We start from the raw sequence: 26,064 nt of genomic DNA on the forward strand, positions 1-26,064 counted from the left end.
ACGTAAGCGGAGCGGGCCGGGGCGGCGGCGGCCATTTTGTGCCGGGAGCGCGGAGGAAGAAGACGCTGGTGTCTCCACACTGCCCGGGCCCTGGAGCCGACCGAGAGCCCCGCCGTTCCGGCCGCTGACGCCCAGCGGGTCTCGGACCCTCTGACCACCTCTTCTCCTTTTGTGTCCCACCAAAGAGGCGAGGTGGCGCAGAGCGAGGCCTCCGAGGCGCAGCCGCCCCTGGCTGGACCCTCGCCCCGTACCCCCAGCCCCTCGCCGTCCCCACGGCCGGCGTTCCGCTGCCTCTCACCCACCCCTCCGGGGGCGATGAGAGGCTTCGGGGACCGGGGCCGCGACCGAGACCGCGGCGGGTAAGGGGGAGGGGGGCTCGGCACGGCGGGGGGCGGTGGGGGAGGCCGGGCGCTGGCGTTGGGGGCGGGGGAAGGCCGCGGCTCGGGGGCTCCGTGCTGGAGCGGCGGTGATGGGGGAGCCAGAATCCCCTCTGGGGAGAGTCCCCCCATCGATTCTCGTGTGGGGGCGGGGGTGGTTGGAGATTTATCTGTTCCCAAGGCGGGGTGGTGGGTTTTGAGTGTTCTGTGGGGTTTTAATTTTTTAATTTTTTTTTTTTTTAATTTAGCTTTTCCACCGTTCACGTGTAACTAGTTCTGAGCCTTGCTTGCAATTTTAAGGCCTGCATCCACCCTGCCCCCTTAATTATTTTCTGCCAGCCTCCTTATTTACCCCGCGAGACCCGTGTCACCCTCCCCCCTATCTGCCACGAAGGTCTCGGTGGCCCTGGCAGGGCTGGCTGTCCTTCTGTCTGCCCTTCTGGTTGTCATTGCTCCTTCTGGACTTGCTGGAAAGATGGCAGTGGGGGGAAGGTGTCTCTCAGCTGCGCTCCTAGGCTTACCGTGATAGGAAATGGGGTTGGAAACGCTGCCTTGCGGGGGACCTGGGCACTCGGGAGGGTGATCTCGGTCTACCACGGTGCTGGACCACGCTTGCCGAGCTGACATAGTGCTACAGAAATTGTTTGTGTGCTTCTGGAAAGGCCTAGTGCTTGGTACTCTTGAATCTGTTGTTTAAATGAGGTTTGGCTTGCAAAAGGCTTTCGCAGGTTTGATTTGATGTGATTTTTTTTCTTTGGACAGTGACAGCAGTAAATACGGTGGTGTTACACTGCGTAACTAGATTGAGTCTGGAGGTTTTGAAGTGTTGAAAGTAATAAGGCTTTCATGCCAGGCCTTTTTAAAGAGAAAGTTAAAACTAATTTCTGAGAGTGGCATTTTCAGATCATGAGTAGTTCTCAAGGATTACCAAAAAACATGTAGTGTGTGGTCTGCTATATAGTAAACTCGATCTCAATTAATGAGTCTTCTCTATTTTTTTTTCTTTTTTTTTTTCATTCACTTCCTTTTCCTCTTGTTTTCCCTCGCCACTGGGAGATTAAAGAATATTTTGCCACACATTGCAATGCACTTTGACATTCAGTTTCTTGTTGGCTGTGGAGGGAGATAGTTATATCATTGCTTTATCTTACACCCACATTTAACATTCTGAAATTAAAAGATACTTTCATTTTTTTTTCACAGAGAGGAGGGTTCTGGTGTTTTTCTGCTAAGAGATTTCCAGCTCAGTTTAACACAAGGACATTGGAGTAAGAGCTTTGGCAAGTCTGAGATAGATCAGACCACAGCTGTTTTTGGAGTTTAGTGAGTGAGTTTGAGTATGCAGATTTATGTACAGTTACTTAAAAGAGCACTGGCCAAAGCGTTGCCACAACACTTGATGTGCCTTAAAATTAGGGTTATTTCATTTTCTGTAAAGTCTTTAATTATAGTGGATGCTTCTCTTTTAGATCAGGAGTTTTGCATGAGTAAAAGAAGTGCCTACATGCTTTTTTGTGAAGTTTGTGGACATTTGCATGAAAGATCTATCCTTTTTCTTTTTTTCTTTTTTTTTTTTTTTGCATATTATCCTGGAAGCTTTAACACATTAGGATTCAATTTGTTACATACATCATTTTAAGGTATGAAAATATTTGTAACCACTAACAACTATCTTGCTTCATAAATAACCTGTATAAAATATTGGGCCACCCAGTGTGCTGGTTCAGCACCTTTTGAAAGTTTATCACCACTTCTTTTGTAGTCTAATCACATAAAAGGGTTCTAGTTTTCTCTTGTCAGGAATGAGCTGTAGGTGATTTCTTAGGATGGAAAATTGTTGTGTTTTGCTCTGGAATGTATCAGATTTACTCAGTTCTGTCCCAGAAGTGGTGGCACCAGTAATATTAGAGAACAATGTTTTGAGCCAGCTTGAATTTACCTTTGAAAAGGGAGCTGTTGGCAAACCAGGGAAATACTAGATTTAAGTCAGTTTAATTGGAGTTGGAATCTCATTTTACTTGCAGTCAGAATGTGAAGTGTCACTTACTGCCAGTTTAGCAACAGAACCCCCACAGAGGCAGCCTTCAAGGGCTGCTGTGGGGCTCCTTTCCTGGATACATGTCAGTGTCCAGGCACGTTGTGTGTAAGAGTGGAGAACTGAAACTGTGCCTTCTGTGTAGAATGTGTCATTTTCTCCCTCTGCATAGCTTCGGAGCAGGTTCATGGTGCCAGCTGTTGCCGTGTCCAGCCTTGCAGGCAGCCCTGTCCTTTCCTTTTCTAAGGGAACTCATCAGCCCTTTGAACCTCTGGTGGACTTGAGTGAGGTTATGGGTTTTCTAGGAACTGTTCTTTAGGAATTTTTGACATTTTGTGGTAACAAACAGCATCACTAAAGGTGAGCACCCCTGTAAATTAAAGTCTGTGCCTTTTTTTTCCCTTGTCCTGAAAGGAAACATAATGCTTAAATGCATTTTTGAAGTTGTGTTTCACAGTCTTTTTCAGAAAAGAACTTGATGACTCTGCAGGCTGTCTGGGGGATCTGATAGACACACAGATGAGATAATAAGGGATATTGATAGGAAAGTGAAGAAGGCTAGTGCACAGTTGCAACACAGCAGATATTTTAAAACTAGCTTAGCAGGTTTTAAGTTCAAGTTCAATTATATCCACCATATACTTGGCCTTTCCAACAATTTAACCACTTCTTCCTGCTAAAATATTGATTTGAGTAGTGTTTCTTTGGTCTCTTAGTCACTATAATTTATAGTTTCCATTGGGAAGTAATTTAAAGAACAAATGTAGTTAATGTTTGAGCAGGTAGTCTTGTACTTCAGATAATTCAGATTTTTTTTTTTCAGCTCTTGTTTATTTTTTGGTAACTCTTCTACCCCCTCTTTCATCCACAAGTTAATTCTGTAAGAATGTTGCTTAGAGATTTTTGTTGCTTTCAGTTTATTTCATTACCAGTTTTTTGTTTACTAGTGGACTGCCTGGGTAGGGTACAGATCCTTTGGTTTTGCTGTCTAAAAGTTGTTTGAAATGGGCATGTCTCATTAATTCATGTTTTGCATAAAGCTGTACCTTTAGGACTTGATAGCATTTTGAAAAGTTCTTTCTGCTGAGTTTGTACAATACTGATGAAAGCGCTGAAATTTTTTTTGGGGTGTGTTATTTTAAAGTACAGTTCATGATATTTACAGTAAATAAACATATAATGCCACTGGGTTTTTAGTTACTCTTACAGCTTGCTGCCACAAGCTCATATTTTGACTATTGCATTGGCCAGTCATTACAGTTAGTTCTTACCTTCTGAATTGTATATAATTAACTGGATAAAGTAAACTGAGAGAGAAAGAGCAATAGCTTTAGAATTGTTCTGCTAGAACAGAAGTTTTTTTTGTGGACATGAGCTTTTTTTCTCCTGTTAAGCTGTGTTTTAAAAATAAGGGTTTTTTTTTAAATGTTGATAACAGAATTACAGATAGACTTGCGGGCTTGGCTGAACTTGTTTACTTTCTGTTCTTCAGTCTCTTGTTTTTCATTTGAGGCATACTTCTTAATAGGAAGGAAGGGAGAGATGATACAGAGGGGGGAGATAGTGAAACAGCTGTCTAGTCTAAAACTAACCTTGAGAGACAGAGAAGGAATTTGCAAGGAGAGATTTTTCTCATCCCTTTTATGTAACTGTGTTGGAAGTGCACTGTCAGTTTCAAGACAAATGCTATAGGTGTACAGCAGCCATGTCCTAGAGGCAGGAGCTTTAAAGGGCTGAATTCCAATAACATGGTTTTAGGATCAGAAACAACCCAAAGCAGATTTGTTATTTCAAGAAGTTTTATACCATCATAGTGATTGGAGGGAGGTGACTTACTAGAATGTTGTGCTTTGGGAAAGCACAACAGAAAATGCTTAAGAAAATTCCACAGTAATTCTAGAATAGTTTTAAAGTACTGGTTGTGTTTTTTTTTAAGTAACTAACATTCACATTCACAGGTTTGGAGCAAGTCGTGGAGGTCCTCTTCCTCCAAAGAAATTTGGAAATCCAGGGGAGCGTTTACGTAAGAAAAAATGGGATTTAAATGAACTGCCCAAGTTTGAGAAGAATTTTTATGTGGAACATCCGGAAGTGGCCAGGCTTACTCCAGTAAGTGCCATGTTGTCTACAATAGAAAATGTCACAAGCTGAAAAACTTGTTCTAGGAAGTCTGGGACAGCATATAAAGTAGAGCTGTCTCTTCATTAAGCTTGTTTGGCGTGTGTATTCTGGATACTGGTTCTAGTTACCTTTACTATTTAACATTAAAGCAAAGGATGTGCTTCTCTTCCTGATTGCTTTTATATGAGGTAGTTTATATTTTGTCATTCATAATGCATCTTTATAGTGCTTGTCTGGTCTGGCAGTTTGTCAGTAGAGACAAAATTTAGAGTTACAGTCCTGGAGAAGCCCTGGAAAAATGTAAGCTAATGAACTAAAAGTGACAGAAATACATGAGAAAGGTTGGAATGTAGTATTTTGTCATAAGAGTAATTTGAGCTGAAGGAGGCCTTGGGGGACATCTCTAGTCTAATCCTCTGCTTAGAGCAGCACTAATGGTAGAACTAGAGCAGGTTGCTTAGTGCCTTGTCCTTTTGAGTTTGAATATCCCCAGAGATAAGGAGAATTTATGTCTTCTCTGGGTGGCTGTCTCAGGGCTTAATGTTTCTCATGGGATTTTGAACATCTTTCCTATAGGGACCCATCAAGTAGTTGAAAGTAGCAGGTCACTGATAGCCCAATCTTTCCCAGGCTAAACAAATCCAGTGCTCCCAGTATGTCTTCATATGGCCTGTACTGCAGCCTCCAGCTTTCCCCCATAATTGGACATGCCCCATTAAAACAATGTTCTTCTCACACAGGGGGCTCAAAACCAGCTGCAGTACTCTGTGTTACAGAAATCTTCCTTTCCTACCAAACTTGAGTCTAGTCTACTCTTTGGTGCAATGTATTTTTATAATTAGAAATTAAGAGATTTTGTTCTTAACATGAGGCAACAAACAAAATGTCATTATCTGACTGCATAGACTTACAAATATTTTTGTGAAATATGCATATGGCATAAAGGAGTTGAAGGGGGTATTAATTTCCTAAAGATACCACAACTTGAGCTACTGAGCCATGGTTTGCATCAGCTGCTGTAGCTGCCTTTGGCTTAGCCAGCTAAAAGGATTTTCATGTTTTCCCAGAAGTAATTTTCTTTTTTTGCCTTTTAATTCAAGCTCAAGGGATTCTCAGAAATACAGAATCTGTTGCTTTGGATAAAGTGCCTATTTGGTATTCCAGTGTCTCTGTTGTTTTCTAATAAGCATTACAATAAGATCCTGAATTGTCGGAAGAATGTTGCAAAGGAAAGTTGGACTTGAAAGATAACCTAGACAAAAATAAAACACTTCTTCTAATCCTGAAATTGTGTGGTTGTCTACACATTTCAGAAATATTACAAGAAGTTCCTTAAAAGAATTGTGAGGGCCTAGGGTATCATTATGATGTTGTCAGAGCTTCTTTCATTCTCTGAAGCATTCCAAGCAACATTTGAGTTGCAAATTATCCAGCAAGAACTCTGTATTTATCTGCCTCTGGAATGTGTTAATTGATGGAGAAGGACTGCTCTGCCTTCTGTTCATGGCGTATTAGGAGCTGTTTAGTCTGTTTAATTCTTAGCACTGTCACATAAAGCATGTTTCTTATCCTGTGTTTCTAATCACTTTTCAAACTGTTGGTCATTTCTGGCTTCTGGAAAAAGTGTAATTCCTAAAAATATTCCTTTAATATGCTTTTCATTTAGAAGGGCTGGTTGTAAGAAGAGACTGACATTTGTAGGCTATGTAGGGAGCTCATACCTCTGAATATCAGAGAATCTGTACAATAACTCAGACTTAAAGTCTTTAGGAAAGCAGTCTTTTCTAGATCAGTGTGTGAATTTAGTTCTTGAACAAAGCTGTTAACCAGAGGTGAGAAGAGAGTTAGTAGTTAGAAATATGCACTTTAAGTCCCCTTTTTTTTTTCCCTTTTTTCATAAATAGTATGAAGTTGAAGAGCTGCGAAGGAAGAAGGAGATAACAATTCGGGGAATGGAGGGCTGCCCCAAGCCGGTGTTTGCCTTCCACCAGTGTAGCTTCCCACGTAAGTATTTTTGCCATCATTAAGATCATGAAGATTGCTCAAAAAATACCTGAACAGGTGCTGCTTCTATTCTCTAGAAGGTTCTCTAAAGCCTCAGTTATCCTTTAAGAAATGTATTCTTTTCTTGATTTCTGAAGAGTACGTGATGGATGCCTTGATGGACCAGAACTTCACAGAGCCCACTCCGATTCAGTGCCAAGGCTTTCCGCTCGCCCTCAGCGGCCGTGACATGGTGGGCATTGCGCAGACCGGCTCTGGGAAGACCCTGGCAGTGCGTATGCTTTCCTTTCCTTTCTCCAGCTAGCTTTCCTGGTCACCCAGTAGAAATTACCTATGACTTAGTTTTTGGGCTTGCCAGTACTAGCAGTGGGATGATTACATTTTTAAAGCTTTTTGTATGGCATCATGGGGGACACTTGAGTTTCAGCTCAGCTACAAGCCTCTTGTGTTCACAGGTTTTGTGCATCTTCCTGTTTGGATGCTTAGTCAGTTCTCTTTGGTCTGTGCTTACATTGTGGTTTAAAAAACCAGGTTATTTTCTTTAGCACACTTGTTTTATAAACTACACAGGTTAAAATAAAATAATGGTTTAATTTAAGCATAGACATTAATTTTAGCTCCAGTGTTAAAAAGGATTTTTATCCTTTATGAAAAACATTGGTTAAGATAATGACTACTCCGTTCTGCTAACTTACACTCCAAACTTAAGTGAGCCTTCCTTTCAGAAGTGCTGAGCAGCCAGTTTTTGTGCTTATGCCAAAGTGGATGCAGTTGGTCAGCAGCTCTGAAAATCTGTTCTGCTTGATAAATGCAGGTATCTGGTTTTGCAGAATCACAATTTGTATATATTACAGAATACTGTTTTCTTCTCTTTTAGTACTTGTTGCCTGCAATTGTTCACATCAACCATCAGCCATATTTGGAGAGAGGGGATGGCCCAATTGTAAGTGGTTGTTGATTCTCTGTGTTTTGTATGTATGGCGTGACATTGTTAATGAGATGGTGCTTTATTTAATTGATGTATCAGAGTAGTAGTTTTTCCTGTCCTATTCCTGTCAGAATAGGAATTTTTACTATCACAATGTGAGCATCCCACTCAGTTGAAATTCTGTGCAATTGCTGGTGTAGTCTAAAGATATTTAAATGTTTCAGCTAATAAAGAGCAGATGGTCCAACTTTGCTTATGGTTTTATGTTAGGGATGTGTATGCAGCTTGACTTCCTGAATCATTTCCTTTTGCAGTGTCTGGTTCTGGCACCTACTAGAGAGTTGGCCCAGCAAGTGCAGCAGGTGGCTGATGATTATGGCAAATGTTCAAGACTGAAGAGTACCTGCATATATGGAGGAGCACCCAAAGGCCCCCAGATCAGAGATTTAGAAAGAGGTAATTTTAAAATGGGTGCTTGCAGTTTCTGGAGGAAGTATTGTAAAGTTTCTGTAGAAATAAAACTTCTCAAAACCTGTCTAGAAGGGGGTGAGCGTGAAGGAGTGCCTCAATTTCCAGTTGCAGTGATAGTTCATGAGGTAGTTCTCTTCTTTGCTGTGTAGTGACTTGGATATTAGATTTTCTTTTTGTTTGCTCTTTGATCATTCCACTTGTGAAGATCATCAGGGTGTAGAAAGGGAAAAAAGAAATCTTCACAGAAAGACAACAGGTTATTTTAAGGAAATGCAATACCAGCATGTTTAAGGAAGGATTTTTCTTAAGGCAGATTTCAAGTTTTCTGCCTGTGTTCATTCAAATATTCAAACTTTGTTTCTGAATATATAGAAGCGTCTTTGGACAGGAGCAGGAGCAGTGAGTGATTTTGCTTTGGTCACAACTTTTATTGGTAGTTTTTGTTGTTTGGGGTTTTTTTAAATTATTCTTAAGCACTAAGCACTGTGTACCTGGTAAGCAACCACTGTAACATGGTAGTGCTTCAGTGATCTCTAATTTCAAATTCAGGAATGTACTGATGGCTTTCATCTTCACCATATAAAATGTAATAGAATTATGTGAAAAGATGAAAGAATTGTTACCAAGGCAAATATGCATACAGATCTAGTCAAGAAATCAGAAAATTTAGCTGACCACTGCAGTTCACAGGGTCCTTATTGCAAACTGCAATAGTGGGACAAAGGCATGCATGGTGGAGGTCTGTGGGATATCTCTGTTCAAGAATACAGTTACTTTCCAACTCAAGCCCAGCATCTTCAGTGGAAGAGTCCTTGGGAGGATCAGCATGCTGAGGTTTTTGCACACCTTTTTGGAGTGCTGTAAAATGGATATTCTGCGTAAAGAAAATCCTTTTCATGCCTCTTCTTCCTGAAACTTACCTTCTGTGGACATTTCAATTACACTGAAATACTCGCCTGTAAAATTTGGGAATTGGTGGTAACCAGGTCTTTCTTTTAAAGAGTGTGTAAATCACCAGCCTGGTGTTAGTTAGGAATATTTGAACTCTCTTCTTATCCCTGCAAACATTGGTCAGATGGTTGTCTCTCACTGTTGGTGCATAATTGCTCAGTATTAAAGTCAGTGCTTTGGCTTTATATATTAAAAAAAGGTGAAAGTAATTTGACCTATACAGCAAGAAGAGCACTTCATGTTTGAAAACAACACCACCTTAGACTGCATAAATCTGGATGAAGGTGGTTCAGGCTTGAGTAGAAGCTTCCTAAATTTCTAATTTTTGGATAGCTTTTCACAGGTGTTCTCTGGTAGTAACCTTTTAGTTTCTGTACTGCATTTGTTATTCTAATGGCACTGTAACAGTAATTTCAGAATGGAAAAAATATTAAACAGAACTGGGGCTTCTACTGAAGTGACTCAGTCTTGGGTACGAATGAGGGTGGTGCTTTTTTTTTTTTTTTAAACAATTTTGCTCTGGAAGGTGATTCATTCTGACTAAAAATACCAGCTGACATTCAAATGAAGAGCCTTACTCTTTTTTCCTTATTCTCTTCTGAAGGTGTGGAGATCTGCATTGCTACACCAGGTCGCTTGATTGACTTCCTTGAGGCTGGAAAGACCAACCTTCGTCGGTGTACATACCTGGTGCTGGATGAAGCTGACAGAATGTTGGACATGGGATTCGAGCCACAAATTCGCAAAATTGTTGACCAGATTAGAGTGCGTGATCCTTTTAGAAGCACAGTCTCCTTTGTTTTCCTACTTGAAATCTAGTGCTATAAACAAATCTGTTTTCCCTTTTCCTTAGCCTGACCGCCAGACTCTGATGTGGAGTGCCACCTGGCCTAAAGAAGTGCGCCAGCTTGCTGAGGACTTCCTGCAGGACTATGTTCAGATCAATGTGGGAAACTTGGAGCTAAGTGCCAACCACAATATCCTGCAGATAGTGGATGTATGCATGGAAAGCGAGAAAGACCATAAGTAAGCTGGTGTTGCTACCATTTCCCTTTCTTTGGTTGTACTTCAAAGTCTGCAATGCTTTGTAAGCTACTAGGAATTCTAAATAGTGAAGTTACTTGTAGTACTATTTAACCTTTGAGTGCTACAAAGTCAATCAGTCTTGTAGTTAACTAATTTCTTGTGTATGTTTTGACCATACCTCTGTAAGCCAGCAGAAATTCTGTATGATACTAAGTTATATGGATGTGTGTTGTCTATGTCCTCAATATCTCTTGGGAGAGAGATCCTATATTCTGGTATGTGTGGCTAAACATCTTGGCTCTCATGTCTGTTTTAGACTGATACAGCTGATGGAAGAAATCATGGCCGAGAAGGAAAACAAGACTATCATCTTTGTGGAGACAAAGAGGCGATGTGATGATCTCACTCGAAGGATGCGCAGAGATGGGTGATTAGCTTCTCCCCTTCCTCCACTTTTTTCCTAGTGGGAAACAAAAATTGTAACCAAAAGCAGTAAGGTTTAAATGTTTGTTGTTGGGAACAACTTATCCATTATTTTCTTGGCTGAATTCAGGCATTGTTTCCCAGAAGATTCCACTTCATCAAAGCATTAGTACAAGAGAGAGTGTTTCTGAGTGGTGCAGCTTTTTTAGTGTGTCAGAATCCCGATATGCTGATGGGGACTGCATCAATATAGCAAAAAACGTGATTTATAATGCTATATTTATAATATAGCAAACCATTATAATGCTTGTTTTGGTAGGTAGTGGGTTTACAGTACACATGCTCTGTAGCTAGATGCCAGAGAATAAAATATTTCTCAAATCTTAGTTTTTCCCTTTTAAACAAAATGCTAATAAAGCTCTGTTTTCTTTAATGTATGTACTTTCTATCTATACTAATGTACATCTCTGTTTGGCAGTTGGCCAGCCATGTGTATCCATGGAGACAAGAGTCAGCCAGAAAGAGATTGGGTGCTTAATGGTGAGTCCATCACTGACAGGATAATAACTTGAGCTGCTGAACCTAATTTACCTAGACGTATTTTTCTCTGGTCTGTTTTTTTTTTTTTTTTTTTGTGGTGGTGTTTTTGTTTTGGGGTTTTTTTGGGTTTTTTTGGGTTTTTTTTCCCTTTTTTGTGAGGGGGGGTTTGTTTTTTGGGGTTTTTTTTGTTTGTTTGTGGGATTTTTTTGTTGGTTTGGTTTGTTTTTTATCTCTAGACCAAATAGACAACTATAAAAGGACTTCTCATGCCTCTTGTGCTCTTAATTTCAGTACTTGTTCCTTTTTTTTTGTTTGTTTTGATAAAACAAAGTGGGAAAATTGCTTAACGCAGCTGGATTTTGAAAATCGGTGAGGCATTATATCCTGACTTGTGGGGGTTTCTGGAACTGTCCCACCTTATCTAGCTTCTGGAAAATGAGCATTTAATGTAAATCAAATTCAGGTAACTTTATAATTTTGGAAAATCTTACTTCATAGCATGCTTTGTTTTACAGAGTTTCGTTCTGGAAAGGCTCCTATCCTCATTGCTACCGACGTTGCATCTCGTGGGCTAGGTTTGTACACATAGACCACTCTTGCCTACTGCTGCATATTTTTCTTCTTTGGACTGAAAAACGTTTCTTAAAAAAAAAAAAAAAATCAAAGCGTGATTTTCCCCCACATGTGAAATACGTTTTTTAACATTAATCTTTTTTTTTTCTTTCATATTCAAAGTCTCTTCCTGCTCCTAATGAACAGGCTTTGGTCTGCAGCAAGGCCTAGGCATGACCAATCGATCGCCAAGAGGGAGAAGAGACGTCCAATTATGCAACCCAACCCTTCCACCACACTCACTTCTTCCCCCAATCCAGCTTTTGTAGCTGGATGTTAGGGATGGATTGCTCTCAGTTCAGAGCGTGTCAGATAAAGTTCAAGTAGGAAGTTGTGGGAGAGCATTTCGACAGCAAATAGCGAATATTCTCCCCGTATGGCACACCACAGATTTGAATACCAACCCCAGTGTACATGCATGTTTACCCTGCAGATGTATTCACATCTGAGAAAGCACTGCTCCAGATCTTTGCTCTTGACATGTAACCTTCCCTCCTCCTCTGTGTTCCTTCTAGGCAGGACCACTGAGATGATATATGGCCTTTAACATCTTGTTACCCAGCTGTGTAGTTGAATCAAAATCGCACAGCTCTGTTCTGGTGGTATGAAAATGATCTGTCTGGATGCACCAGTTGTGCCCCCTTTTATAATAAGCATATTTGTGTTGTGAAGCACCATGTGCTGAGCACAGTCCTTATGCATCTGCCCACCCTAGAAGAGGAGGATGGCTGCTGAAGTGCTCTGAGTTTAATAACAGATGTTGAATACTCTGCCCACCCTGAGTTTGGTAGACGATAAACTACTTGAGAGTCAGCATCTCGTTGTAGTAAACTAGACAAAATGACTGCAAATGGGTGGAGATTTAACTCAGAGAATCTAGTTTGTTAAAAGCCTCAGTTACCTGAGCGCTCTTTGTATGCTGAAAGGGTGGCTGTGCTGTGCATCATATGGTCACTTTAATACAGGCAGACCATTAACAGACTTGGCAGCCTTTGTTCACACAACCTTCACCCCTCCTTCCCCTCCCCCCTCAAAAAATGTCCAGCACTTCCTCAGGAAGTGATTATATGGACTTCAGTCTCTGCCCTCTAGGGTCATGTCTGGACCTGTGCAGTTAGAACTTGGGCCTGTTGGGAGAAGGGACTGAGGCCTGAAACCAGTTTATATGAAAGAGAGCTGCTTTCTCTAGCAGCATTTTTTAAACAGGCTTGCTATGTGCTGGTAGCTTCTTTGTGCATCTTGCCTAGACATTTAAAACAGCCTCAACCCCCTCAAAAAAAAAAAAAATCAACAAAAACCAACACTCTTCCCCCAAAACTAATCAATTGGATAACACTTCAGAAAACAATCCCCTCACTTCCCATCGTCCACTTCACCCAAGCTAAGGGGGAAAGGTATCAGAGTCTGTTTCTTGTTACTGAACAACATCTCTACTTGTTTGGGGCCCTGAGTTTGCTGCTTAAAGTAAGTCACTTAACTGGCAAACTTCTGGACGACTTCCTCCAAGATCCTGGAAAGTGAAGGCTTCTACCTAAATAACATAAAACAGGGGCGCGCGCCTTTTGGCTGAGTCACCAGGGCTTTCCCTCTTCCTAATGGAACATTGGTTTCAAAAAAGCTTCTTTCAGGTAAGTTCTGAGTCCCGTAATGACTTCTTTGTGATAATTCCCTGGAGTGAGGTCCTCTCTCTGCACTGATTTTTTTTTTCTTTTTTTTTCCTTTTTTTTTTGTTCAGTCTATGAAATTAAAAACATTGAATTTGTTTTGTTTTGTTTAACAGAAGCTTTGATATCAGCTGCAGATAATTCTCAGTGCAGGGGTGGGGATACATCTACAATGATGGTCTAAACAGCTCTCTAGACTAGCATGTTTGCTAGTTTATATCTGTCCCGTTTAATAATTGGAGACTGTCTGTGCCATAGGGTGTTCTGATGGTCTGACAAAGGGAATGTTTCCCAGGTAGCTGTCAAAAATGATTGACAGTCTCCATTCGTGATCCTGCTACATTATCTTCTAAAAGTGCAGGAGGATTGCGAGTGTGCACAAACACTTTGGAGCACGCTAGACTGGAGAAGCTGAGCCTTGTGCACGCTCTGGTCTTCAGCAAGCTGCGTGCTCTACCAGGACCACTCTCTAGTCTGGAAACACCCTTGCATCTTCCTCTTCTGCCTTCCCATTCTTTCTGCTCCTCCCCAGTCAAGTCAGTTCTGTCTGCATTGGTAGCTACAGTTCCTTGTGCTTTCTGACAGGAAAGCACATCCTTGTATCCTCTGGTAATTCAAGTCACTTGCTACTGGATGTGCAAAACGGGACTGGCTGAGGACCATGTAGCCTGGAGCTTGTCAGTCTAGCTACACCCCGGCTCTGAAGATGCAATCTGTCACACGTACTCCTCTCTATACTTCACTTTCCCTTTTTAAAAAAACTGTTGCATCAAGGACCCTAGCTGGAGACTCGCGCAGCCCCCTGTGAAACCTGCCTTCTCACTCCCTTTTTTTGGTGTGATTCAGGACTTTGGAGTCAGCAAAGACTGAGGAGCCCCCCCTTTGCTGTAATAAGAAACAGACATAAAGTCCCCCTCATGTCACAACAACCCTCAATGTTTTTATTTTTCCTACAACCCCTTCGAAATTGATGCAGTCTGGGCAATAGATGCAGTCTGACCCTTTGGATGTAATTTTTGTATCTTCATTTTTTTGACAATTGCCCCTAAGAGCCCCAAATAGGGGACAAAAAGCGTTGGAGGACCTGAAACTTTTACCTGAGCCCAGGTTCTCCGGCGCTTCCCAACCAAATGGGGCTACAGAGAAGCATCTAAGCCAGTTCACAGAGCGAGCGTGTGTGGGGACTTCTCGCTGCCACGGACCCTTGATGCATGCTCCCCGCGCTCCAGTGGTCCCGTGTCAGAGGGCGGAGTTTTCGAAAGGAGGCCGCCAAAAATAAAAGGCAAAGAGACGGGATCGGCTGCAGCGGTTTCCCACAGGAGGAGGGAGTGTGCATCGGTCTGGTAACAAACAGAGAATGTTTCTCTCTTTAAAACAAAACAAAAAAAGAGGAAAGGAAATCACAAAAATCTGTGTTTTATCTTGGATATTTTCAGAATATTCTTGTTAAAATGCAGATTTTAAAATTTTTTTTTATGAGCTGTTAGGGCTCTTACTGTAGAACGGTGCATTTGAAAATACTGTATAATATAGCAAATAGGTGCTCTTGGTACTTAAGGTGCTTTCACTGAAGCATTGCACTAACATTTACTTGGTTTCTGTCACATAAGTTTACAAAGTCTTGTCTTAAAACACACAATTCAGAAGTAAATTTTGAAACTGCGTATAAAGCCATTTGGATAATTTTATTTCCTGCTTCCTTCTGAACTGGAAGTAGGGAATTGCTTACAGAACTCAAATTTTCCAAATTGTGCAAGCTTACCAGAACTAGACAGAGCAGCGCAGAAATGTTAGTGCAATGCCTTCTTGTGATAACTACAAAGCTAAGTTAAGATACGTTAGGTTTGAATAATTTTTAAAGAGTTGGCTGAATAAAACTAATGTAATTTGAATGCCTAAAGCTTTAGGATAGGGCAGTTAATTCAATGTATTTTATTAGTACTGTAAAAGTAAATATTTTTAAGATTGTCTTTTATTTCATGTTGCCGAGCGGAAGGTAAGTGATCTCATTACTGTTATTTTTTGTTAGACTTCTCCCAACAGAGTAAAAGCTTTACCATGGCAGTTCTGCCCTTCCTCCACCCCAGTTTGCTCTGTCTGATGGTGACATTTTCACTTTACAGATTGTGTTAAAAAGAAATACGAAATTCAGTTAACTTATTCACAAACATCAGTGTCTTTGACACAAGAAGACAGAGAAATGCATTCCGGGGAGGATGACTTTGAGTGCAGGGCAAAACTGCTTTAAAATTGCCATTCTTTTTCAGGACACTGACCTTTGTTCCTGATGATCTTAATTTCAGCCTTCTACTCTTTTGGGATGAGTCTGTCTTGTATTTATTCTGTGCAATTACTAACTTTGTATTTTTTTTTCTTATTACTGTCACCTGCATTCGTGCTCCCCACCTTTCGTTGGCACGTCCTCTCTTCTTCTCCCCTTTCCTGAACCCCACCCTTTCACTGTGCTTCGCTGCTGGGCACTTCACCAGACGTGGAAGATGTTAAATTTGTGATAAACTACGACTATCCGAACAGCTCCGAAGATTACGTGCACCGTATTGGCCGTACCGCACGCAGTACCAACAAAGGTACTGCCTACACCTTCTTCACACCAGGAAACCTGAAACAAGCCAGGGAGCTTATCAAAGTCTTGGAAGAAGCCAATCAAGCCATCAATCCAAAGCTGATGCAGCTTGTGGACCACAGAGGAGGAGGAGGTGGTGGTGGAGGTAATGGCACAAGGGAGAAGGGCTACACAGGGGATACCTTCCCCATTTTGAGGGAGGGGATCTTATGAGAGGGTAGGGAAGCAGTAAGTATAGGTCTAAGATAACACATTAATAAATAAAGCTCTTCTGTACTTGAGGTCCCAACACTTCACGTGGATGCAGTACTTCTATCCCGAGAGAGAGGCAGTCCCTTGTTTGACCTCAGCTGTAGAATTTTTTTCTCTCATAAGGTCCTCAGGGAGCTGGTTTTGCTTGAAGTAATTACTTCTTCACGGCTCCTACTAAGGCAACAAGGTGCATGTCCAAAATTTAAATCAGTAAGGGGATACACTGAATTTCAGTAGCTGACACACTTTTTCTTCCCATTCCCTGAAGGGATCTTAATACTTCTAAATTAGTTCTGCATTTCTTCTGTTTCTTTGTCTCCAAGCACATACATAAAGAACCCTTGTTGAATTTCATGTTTACACCTTGAACAAAATCAGGAGGCATATGCACAGCTGTGCAGAGAAGTTACAGTCAGTCAGCAGAAGGTGCTCCTTGGGAGCCAAACTGGAGGTGGTGAAGGGGGAGAAAGGGTGGCATAAGTGTACCAGAGGTCATTGTTTAAGACTTGTTCGTGGTACTAAATCCTAATGTATCCATCGCCAGGAGGTCGTTCTCGTTACCGAACGAGCAGTTCGGTAAACAACCCTAACCTGATGTACCAGGAGGAGTGTGACAGGAGGCTCCGGGGAGTGAAAGAGGGCCGGAGAGACTCAGGTGGCTTCAGAGACCGTGAGCGTGGTGAAAGTTATGCCAACGGAGCCAACAAGACCTATGGCAGTGCCTACGGGAGCCCAAATTCTGCTTTTGGGGCAGCACAGAGCCAGTATGGTTACACACAAGGGAGCTATGGAGCAGCTGCCTATGGCACGAGTGGCTATGGCACTGCAGAGTACAGTGCTAGTGGCTATGGTGCCAGCACCACAGCTGCCACAGCTGGGAGAACCTCACAGAGCACTACCCAACAGCAGTATGCAGGGATGGTGGGGCGCTCGGGCCAGCAGCCACAGCCGCTCATGTCACAACAGTTTCCACAGCCCCCTGCCACTAACGTGATGGGCTATATGGGACAGACTGCCACCTACCAGTACCCACCCCCTCCCCCGCCCCCACCCCCCTCCCGCAAATGAAACCACTTGCTGGTGACCAGTGTAGACCTCTTGCATTTAAAGGAACCTTTTCTTTCTCTTCTTTCCCATTGTGATGTCTCTCATGCAGGTTAGACTTAGAATTCACTATCCAAATCCCTTGAGCCCATCAAAAATGGCCCCCAGCCCACATTAATGACCCTGTCTTTTTTTTTCTTTTTTTTTAAGATATATGTATAGTTGACTGGAAATTTATTATTTTTGTCTTGCATGTTGAGGAATTCGGAAATCTTATTTTTTTTAAAAGAAAAGGGTGTAAGGCAGATAGGTTCCAGCTGGATCATCTTGGTGTCTGAGGTTTGTGGGAAAATTTGCTTTTGAGGGAAAGAAGTTTCTATTCTGTAACAACATTAACTTAATTTCAGGAAGTATAAAGAGAGATGGGAAACACTGGGGGAGCCAAAAAGCACTTCATTTAAAATATAAATGCAAGGGAGAAATGCTCACTTCTCCTAATCTTTTTTTTTTTTTTTTTTTAGTAGCTCACTATTACTGCTTGTAATCTTACTGTAGGTGACTTTCCTTAGGAAAATTCTTCTCATTTGTCTGAGCTGGGTGGTGTTCAGAGTAAATACATTGGCAATTTCTGTAGTTCTGGAAGCCCCATTTTCTGCTACCTGTAACAGCCTGCAGTAGGGAGCTTGAGGTTAAAAACCCTGTGTAGAGACCAAACCTGTCTTGCATTCACTCCCTGAAAACCATCTACCCACAGTTGCTGTGGGTACCACTGCTGAAATGTTCAGCTAAGTAAGTTCTTTCCTTACAATTGTTAAATTGCATCATCGCAAAATGCGTGGAGCCTGATTATCATTAAATTGGTTACTGCTCTCAAATTTGTTTGATTTATTGAAAGAAGTCTTCCCTGAGAGCCTAGAAATTATGCAGAGCTGAAATGATGAACAGCGTTGTTTTGTTTGTCTGTCCTTCACAAACAAACTCCCTTTTGCCATGGGGAATGTTCTGAGTGCCGCTACGCTCGATAAAATGTGACAGAGTTTTCCACACTTAAATTTAAGAGGTTTGAATAGGGTGGGCTGGGGGAAGGGCTGGGGGGAGGAAGGCAGGAGAAGATTGCCTGGGGTCTCCTTTTCGCGAGGTAAGCGGTGAGCTGGTTAGTGCATCTTGATTCTGAAGCTTTGTTTCTTTTGTACCTTGCACTGACTATTGCTTTCTCTGGCTTTTGAGTGCATTTCCCTGCTCCACTGGTCCCTTTGAGCTGAGCTCTTGCAGGTAGGTAGTATTTTAGAGAATGTTAGAGAAGAGTGAAATTTTAGTACATACGTAAATAAAACTTGTTTATTTTACAGGCTAAGGTGGGTGTGAGGGGGGGTTTCCCCCTTTAGTAAAGCATGTTGTTGACTTGTTATTTCTAATACCAGACGGTTCAGAGACAGTAGATGATAACAGGAGTTGGCTGCTCTTGGTCTGATAAGATGACAAAAGGATGGATACATCTCCTGGTTTGAGGCATGCTCTTTGCATTAGGAGAGTGCAGGGGGCTTGTGGGTTTTTCTGTTGGCGTTCTTGCATATGGATGAACAAGGCAGCCCACTCCTTCTGTAGCAGAGTGGAACTTCTTATAGCCCTGGAAAAGAGCTTGCTTATACAGAAATTATTTCTTTTAACATTTAATTTCTTCCCAGAGTAAATTTTTGGGGGATGGATGTGCTTTTTCTTTTTTTTTTCTTTTTTTTTTTTTTTTTTTGGTGCAGTACACAGGTAGGTTGCTGACAGGGAGAAGGGAGATTGCTTCCAGAACCTCAGTTCCCTGGTTCCATTTTATATTTCCAGTGCATGGGCAGGAAGTTCCTTTGCTTGTGTTAAGTGAAAGCCAGAAATATTTTGTTTATCCAGGCACTGACTGATAGGTCTTTGGCCTCCCTTGCAAGCAAATGTAGAGCTTTTTTTTTTTGAGAGGAGAATGCAGAAATGCATTTGAGGGGTGTAGGAGTAGGACATTTCACTGACTGGTAAAAAGGGTCTCTGGACCACCAAAGCTGCCTTACAGTCTGTTACAGCTTTCACTTTTGGGGTGACTTGTGCGTGTGTAAACATCAATGCCAAGTCTTGCAGTGCTTTGTTGCCATTGAGGTCAGCTGAAGTCCAGGGTCTCGGTTCAGTTCAGTGTCAGCCAGACCGCTGAATGCACCGTGGCACGTGCTGCCCCCGTCCCATCCGGTGCTCTGCTCTGCTCCATGTACCAGCTGGAGGGCCCTTGTGGATAAAGCATTAGCCTCTAGTGTTGTTTGTGTTGTTTTTAATCTGTAAAAAGTTTGTGGGAGTGTCAGGTATCTGAGCTGGGTGTCTCCTCCCCTCCCACTTCCTGAAGCAATTTACTGTTTGGATTTCTCTGAACAATGGAAGAGTTACTAGCTTTGTGTGGGATCAGCATCTTGTTTCACACACCTGCTGGTCTCTGAACACATTCCTGTTGTATTAATGAAGACTTGAATTGAGAGATTCATAGATCTGTGGTGTTGAGGCACAGGATACTAAGAGCTATGTTACTATTCTTAGTTTGTAAATTGTCCTTTTGATACCATCTTGTTTTCTTTTGTAGGTATAAATAAAAACACTGTTGTCAATAAATTGTGAACTTTGTCTTTATTTTTGGAATGGAAAGCTGTCTTTGCCCCTGTTCTTCCCAGTTCTTAGAAGTCAAATTCAAGGAGGTGGAAACACTTCTTGGCAACCGCTTTAATTGTAATTGAAATTGTCCCTGTTTGTAGAACATAAGGAAACTGAAAATAAGTGAGTGGGGAGGATGTTTGAATACTTGTGGAATTAGAAGATTCATTTTATTCAAAGGCAATGTGTTTTTCTTGAATGTTACAGGGCCTATTCTACAGGGATAGAGAGAGGGTCAAGCAGAATAAACTTTCAAGAGGGTGTTAGTTCATGCAGAGTTAAAGTAACAATTTGTAGCATCTGCTGTGTCAGACATGGCCACCTGTGAAATGGGTCAGTTAACACATTTTATTAAAGGGTGTTACATGTTCCCTTTACCATGGGCACTTGCTGAAGGACTAGTGGGAGTGACATTTTCCCTTGTGCTGCCTCAGGGTCAGGGTGGAGGTGTGTTTTGAATATAGCTGGGAAGAGCTGGGAGAGAAGAAATTGCACTACTTCAGTATTGGCCAGTATTGGCCAGCACTAGCACCAAATTCAAGTGAGAAGAAATAAAAAAATGGAGGGGAAGAGTCTGATGGATGAAAAGCATTCCAAGCCCTGTCGTCCTGGCACAGGGTTGAAACTCAGCTGAGCCATCCTTTAGTCAAAAAGGGTCAGGGAAGGAAAGCTGTGATCTTAAACAGCTTCGTCTTTGGAATTCCTTGCGCTGCCTGTGGGATGTCTTCAAACAGGCATGGGAAGACTTAGCTTCTTTCCTTTTAGGACTGCAAAGAGAAAGACAAGGTAATGAGTAAATTTAATAGAATTCAACTGTTTTATTGTTTCCACAATTTTATGTTTTCTAAGTTGTGGTTTACAGTGCCAGATAGTGGGGTGCCAGGTGTGTAAACTGCAGATGGGAGACAACCAGAAAGTGCAAGCTATTATGCTAAAGGAAAAGGTTCTTGTTTGGCTTGTTCTCATGGGTGGACCATCTTAAATATTTTTCTTGCTGGTGTGCTATTCCTAGTGCTTTCTCTCCTTTTGATACAGAGCATGGCCTGAATCAATGTCTGTGGCCAGATCTCTGCTGAGGTGCTCCCAGCCCATCCGAGCTGAACGTTGGGATGGCAGGGATGCCTGGGGAATGCTGGAGGCCCAGAGGCTCAGAGGGGTGGCCGGGCTGGGGCTGTCCTGGCTGTGCAGTGGTCAGTGGTGCAGTGGCTGTGCCTGGCACAGGGCGGTGCCGGGCTGGGCACTGGGGCTGTGCCTGTTGGGTGCCAAAGGGCAGGGCTGTGATGTGCTGGGCGTGCACCACGTGGCAGGGCCTGATGGACTCTGCCAGCTCGGGAGATGGAGGTCAGCAAAGCCAAATGCACGTCCTGCCCTGGGGTGCAACAGCCCCAGGCACCAGGTTGTGCTGGGGGCTGCCCAGCTGGCAAGTGGCTTGCCAGAAAAGGCCTTGGCTGTGCTGGTGGACACCAAGTTGAACACAAGCCATCAGCGTGCCCTCATGATGAAGCAAAGAGCCTCTGGAGCTGCATTGCCAGCAGGGTGAGCCGGGAGTTCTTCCTCTCCACTGAGCCTTGGCAGGCTACAGCTGGAGTGGTGGGCTCAGCTCTGGGCTCTCAGAACAAGAGATGGGGAGTCAAGAAGGGGCACAAGGGCATCTTGAAGTAGGAGCACAGGCTGCGAGCTGACTGTTCAGTGTTGAAAGGCTGAGGGGCACCTAACCCATGTGCACAAGGGCTGGATGGGAGCAATGGGGACAGGCCCAGGCTCTACTGAGGGGTGCCCAGTGACAGGGCAAGGGACAATGGGAAATTCCACTTAAACATCTGAAAGTAGTGTTTTATAGTGAGGGTGGCCAGAGAGGCTTCACCCTGGAGATAGTCAAACCCTTACTGGACAGGACCTTGAAAAATGTGAGCAGGGACATGGATTAGATGAATTCTTCCCTTCCACCCTGACTGCCCACACCCCTGGCCATTCTGTGAAATACAAGCTTTGGGGAGCTGAAAGCTTCCTCAGATATATTTCATGTCTTTGTGTTAAACAGAAGGGAGCTCATCTAGTTTTGAAAACAAGATAAAAAGAAGTAGCTTTCCATAAAAATCCCTTTGCAGTGCTTTGGTATAGGCTCAGAAGTCTTATTAAATCAATTTCTTTATATAACACATTTTTGCTTTCTTTCTTCAGCAACACTGCCCTTTTTTTCTGAGCTCTTCAGTGTTAGAAATGTTTTGAAAAGTTTGGTTTTTTGAAAGAATGGAAGAGATGCAACCTGCTAAAATATTGCTGGCTCTCATAAATGATTGCAAAGTATTTGCATGTCTTCAGACACCGTTTCTGTCCCATGATTCAGAATATTTGTGTAAAAGAAAAGAGAAAAAAACTCCAATTCTCTTCCTGCTGTGATGTTCCATCTACAAATGCTTTTTCTTCTGCCTCCTGTATCATCTAAATTTTGCAGCTCTGCCACTAGCAGTGTGAGATTGGAAGCCAGCATTTGTGTTTTTCCCCCTTTTGTTCCACCATCACAGCTACAAAGGGTATGGATTTCTCACAAAATACAGGACACATGAATTGAGCGGAGCTAAAACGGGAATTAGTTTAGAAAAGAAAAAAAAGGAATTGACGTGGAGCACCTTGATGGCAGTTTTAGAAAGTATTTTTCTGGCTGCAAAAATATTTAATGACAGAAGGAAGTCTTAATCTGCCAAGGTCTGCCACCTGCTCAGTGCTCCTGTCACCTTTCTGTCAGCAGGTGTATTGCATGAAGCTACCAAAAATCCATCCCTTGAAACTTCAAACGTGAGCCATTATTGCTGCTTTTGGCAGACTTGTTGGGGAAAGTGAAGAAGGAGGAAAATAGTTTTCAACTTAGCTAATTTAATCTAATTCCATCCTTCTCAACAGAAAGGTGTTTTAAAGCATCCTTCAGCCTCAGCAAACCACAGTGTGTTCTATCAGGATTTGTGCCCTTGGTGCACTTTTAAGCTCTGGTGGCCATTTCCCAAAGCATGGCCCTGAAATGGAAGGGGCATCTCATTTTGGAAGACAGGAGTATCTTTGTCTATGCAGATGCCCATCTTCCTACAGAATCAGTTCTTCACAATCAAGAGCCTGATCTTCTTTATCAAAGGAAAAGAAGGTTTAATAATATCTCCATATGTCTGCAGTTGCTTTCTCAGGTACATTGTCTGCCAGCAGCTATATTTTCCCCCTCAAAGTTTTTTTTAGTTTCTTTTTTGTTTTGGGGTATTTTTTTTTTTTTGCATGATTCATAATCTTTCAAAATATGTGTAGAATTGAATGAACCTTAGTTGTTAACTTCTGAGTTAACAGAAGGCTTAACTCTGGTTTAATTCTTGCTGTGTTTCACACACACATCCAGACCCTTGCAAGCAGTGATGCCCACTCTCAGTCAATAGATACATTTTCTAAACTGGACTTTAGGTGCACAATACACACCACAAACCCAGCAAAAAATAAAGTCATGTAGGGATTAACACATGGCAAACTGCAGCCCCACCCTATACTGCAAGAATGAATGAATTTTCAGTAGCACAGCAACCCGTTCACCTACCTTTGGTGACGTAGAGATAGAAGAAGTCGCAGTAGAAGATGGTTTGTACCACCCCGGAAACGACGGCGATCTGGTCGTAGAAATTCTCTGTGTGGTAGCGCCAGACCCAGTTGGCAATGTAGAGGGCACGGTAGAGGCCCAGGAAGAAAAGGTAGTGTGTCGTGATGGTCTCTGCTTCCCCTGTCTTGCTGATCATGAAGAGCTGAGGAAGGATAGCCACGGACTCCAGGTAGATGGAGAAGGTCCAGAGTATCTGTGAGGTGCAAAATGAAGGCAGTGGGGAGCCAGTGCTGGTTAGTATGTGTTAAGACCTAAAGCTTTTCATTTGGCAAATCACTGATGTGTGAGGGGGATGAGTGGTGCTGCTGAAGTTGGGGAAAATGAGCTCACTGTGCCGGGAGTGAGAGGAGACAGCACTGAGCTGCTCTGTAGATGGTACTGTCTTCAAGGCCTGCCAACTTTGCCTTTCCTGCCTGCTTTTGCTGTTAAAAATCTTGGTATTCAACATGCTGCTCACTCTGCTGCCTGGTGTAAGGTTGCTGCTGCTTGCCTTCCCTTTTCCTGCCTCAGGTTTTCCTTACCTCCAAGGGGGTGAAGCTGTGATTCTCCAGAAATGACAGGCCTGTGACAGGGACCAGCAGGAACTCGAGGCGAAAGGAGTCGTTCTCACTGTCAAATGTCTTCCGGAATTTCACGTAGATCATGTACACGGTGACGTAGGCACAAATCAAAAAAATGACCTGTGGGAGAGAAGGGAGATGGCAAGACCTTACCTGCAAGTGCACTTTCCATGCTTAAAGAGAGGCTGGCCTTCCCTGAAGTCAAGATAGTGGTGAATGCTTTGCCTGTGTTGCCTTACAGATCGACTTCTGCTGGAGATATTCCAGGGGTCAGGTAAAGCTTGCTGCACCACGGGAATCTCACGTTTGAGTCCCTCTGGGGCACTCTGTGAAGGGCTTGGCTCAGTGGCAGCTTCATGTTAATGCTCCTGCTGTACAAGGACACCCAGGCTTGGTTCATGGCATCTTGTTCTGGTTTTAGTGGTACCAAATATGGCTCAGCTCACTCACTGACTATGGCAAGGGGTTTTTTTTGGTCAATGTAGGGACAGTGGCACCAAAAGAAACATCCTTATCCACACTTCCTGGCTGAAAAACTCAGTGACTGTGTAGCCTCACCTCCCCAGGAGCCCACAGCGAGCTGAGTGGAACCTCACCCGCTGCACTGCCCTCTCCTTACCTTCATCACAGTGTTATAGACAGAGATGAAATTCGTGAACAGGTCCAGGTAGCGGGTTGTGAAGACGAGGGCAAAAAGTATCTGGCTCTTCCCAGAGATCCCTGTGAGGCAGGGAGATGAAGGGAAAGTGAAGCAGATGAAGGGAAGGGTCTGTGGGATGGTGGTTTCCCCTTACACATCGATAGGTAAGTTGCTGTTTGGTGAGCCAGGGCTGGTGTGTGGGTGCTGAGGTAGCTCTACCCCAGGGTGGCCAGAGTCTCCCAAGGGCAGGTTCCTGCTGATGCCCCAGTGCTGCCTGTGGGAGCTGGTGCTCAGTGGGCATGTTCACCACCTGGGCCGGTTCAGCCCTTGCTGTTGTCTAAAGGCCTTTCTCTGGCCTCCCTTCCCCCTCTGCCTGCCCACCTCAGCAGGGGACTGTGATGTGACATGTGCCACAGGAGGGAAGAGCTGCAGGACCAGCCCCGGGGCACTGATGGAGCTTGGCCACTGCTGGCAGAGAGATGCAGTCGGGCCCACCCACTTGTGTACCTGTGACAATGGCCACAGCCCCAAAATCTCATGAGGAGGGGACTATGAGCAAAACTCTCCTGCAGGAAGCTGCTGTCCCGATTTCCTCACCCTGGGATGGGGCAGCCTCTGGCACCTGCCCACCGCTGGCACAACCTCCAGCCTAAAGCAGCTTCCTCTCCAGGTTGTTGGTGTTGGGGCCACCACAACCTCTTGCTCTCCTTTTCCACCTCCCTCCAGCCTTGCCAGCCTCTCCTTCACCCCGAGACCAACACCTGCCTGAGGCTGTGCGCCTTGCCACATCACATCCTTCCAGCACAGCCCTCTCCAGGCCGGGAGACTCCCAGAGAAAGGGGATGGCTTCCCTCAAAGAGCCCTCGGGGGGGAGGCTGCCAGTTCCTATGGGCTATCGCCGGCCTTTCCAGCTCCCATTTTGCTGTCCCCTTCACTGAACTGCCCTCCGAGAAGGGCCACCCTTCTGCCCTGGGACGCGGGAGCACTCACCAGCACAGGACTTGGACTTCACGATCTTCAGCAGGAGAATAATGATGGCCAGCAAGTGGGAGACATCCCCCAGGATGCGGAAGATGTTCATGGTGCCGGGGGGCTCTTTCTGCGGGCAGGGAGGGCGAGGGCAGGGAGCTTTTCTCCGCCGAGCCTCGGCTGAATGAACGGTCTCCTTCGGCTCAACTTTCCTTTTTCCCCGAGCACGGAGCTCTTCCTTCTCGCAGCACAAAGTTCAGTCTCCCCTGCCCCGTGGCTGCTGATGCCTTTCCCCTGCCAGGCTGGATGTCTCCCTTGTTTGCTTTTCCACCGAGGTGGATTCTCCCTCTCGCAGCCCAGGCCTTGCTCTCGCTGCTTTGGGCGGAAAGTTGGAGTTCGTGTCCCGGAGAGCTCTCCAGGCTGAGCAGCCCGAAGGCAGCGCTGGGTGACGGTGACGTGGCTCCTGCCGGGCCGGGGAGGAGAGAGAGGAGGAGGCAGAGGCGGGAATAACTGCGCTATTTTTCCTTTTTTCTTTTTTTTCCTTCCTCTTTTTTCTTCCCCT

The 26,064-nt window shown here is 43.7% G+C and overlaps 2 protein-coding genes across 2 annotated transcripts; one reads left to right on the forward strand and one right to left on the reverse strand.

The window, feature by feature from the left end:
* Positions 1-2: 2 nt before the first annotated feature.
* Positions 3-19,663, forward strand: DDX17 (DEAD-box helicase 17). The gene is made up of 13 exons (XM_064420234.1): positions 3-359; positions 4,371-4,521; positions 6,438-6,537; positions 6,675-6,808; positions 7,415-7,480; positions 7,780-7,921; positions 9,492-9,652; positions 9,741-9,913; positions 10,230-10,340; positions 10,815-10,876; positions 11,392-11,451; positions 15,642-15,881; positions 16,533-19,663. Exons 1-13 carry the CDS (start codon positions 316-318, stop codon positions 17,054-17,056), a joined length of 1,968 nt encoding a protein of 655 aa, XP_064276304.1. The 5' UTR covers positions 3-315; the 3' UTR covers positions 17,057-19,663.
* KDELR3 (KDEL endoplasmic reticulum protein retention receptor 3) lies at positions 18,744-26,064 on the reverse strand. Its single transcript, XM_064420242.1, has 5 exons — positions 25,524-26,064; positions 24,513-24,613; positions 23,855-24,013; positions 23,274-23,526; positions 18,744-20,469 (listed from the first exon to the last, which is right to left on the reverse strand). Exons 1-5 carry the CDS (start codon positions 25,612-25,614, stop codon positions 20,429-20,431), a joined length of 645 nt encoding a protein of 214 aa, XP_064276312.1. The 5' UTR covers positions 25,615-26,064; the 3' UTR covers positions 18,744-20,428.

This window comes from Passer domesticus, chromosome 5 (assembly GCF_036417665.1).
Source record: "Passer domesticus isolate bPasDom1 chromosome 5, bPasDom1.hap1, whole genome shotgun sequence".
NCBI lineage: Eukaryota > Metazoa > Chordata > Aves > Passeriformes > Passeridae > Passer > Passer domesticus.

Bases quoted from the DNA above. Each gene is read 5' to 3' on its own strand.
- DDX17 (XM_064420234.1), top strand. From the start codon at position 316: ATGAGAGGCTTCGGGGACCGGGGCCGCGACCGAGACCGCGGCGG. The intron at 6,538-6,674 runs GTAAGTATTTTT...TGATTTCTGAAG, and splicing joins CCACCAGTGTAGCTTCCCAC to AGTACGTGATGGATGCCTTG. The intron at 7,481-7,779 runs GTAAGTGGTTGT...TTCCTTTTGCAG, and splicing joins AGAGAGGGGATGGCCCAATT to TGTCTGGTTCTGGCACCTAC.
- KDELR3 (XM_064420242.1), bottom strand. From the start codon at position 25,614: ATGAACATCTTCCGCATCCTGGGGGATGTCTCCCACTTGCTGGCCATC. The intron at 23,527-23,854 runs GTAAGGAAAACC...TGCACCTCACAG, and splicing joins ACAGCTTCACCCCCTTGGAG to ATACTCTGGACCTTCTCCAT. The intron at 20,470-23,273 runs GTAGGTGAACGG...TTCTCTTTGCAG, and splicing joins CTATCTCTACGTCACCAAAG to TCCTAAAAGGAAAGAAGCTA.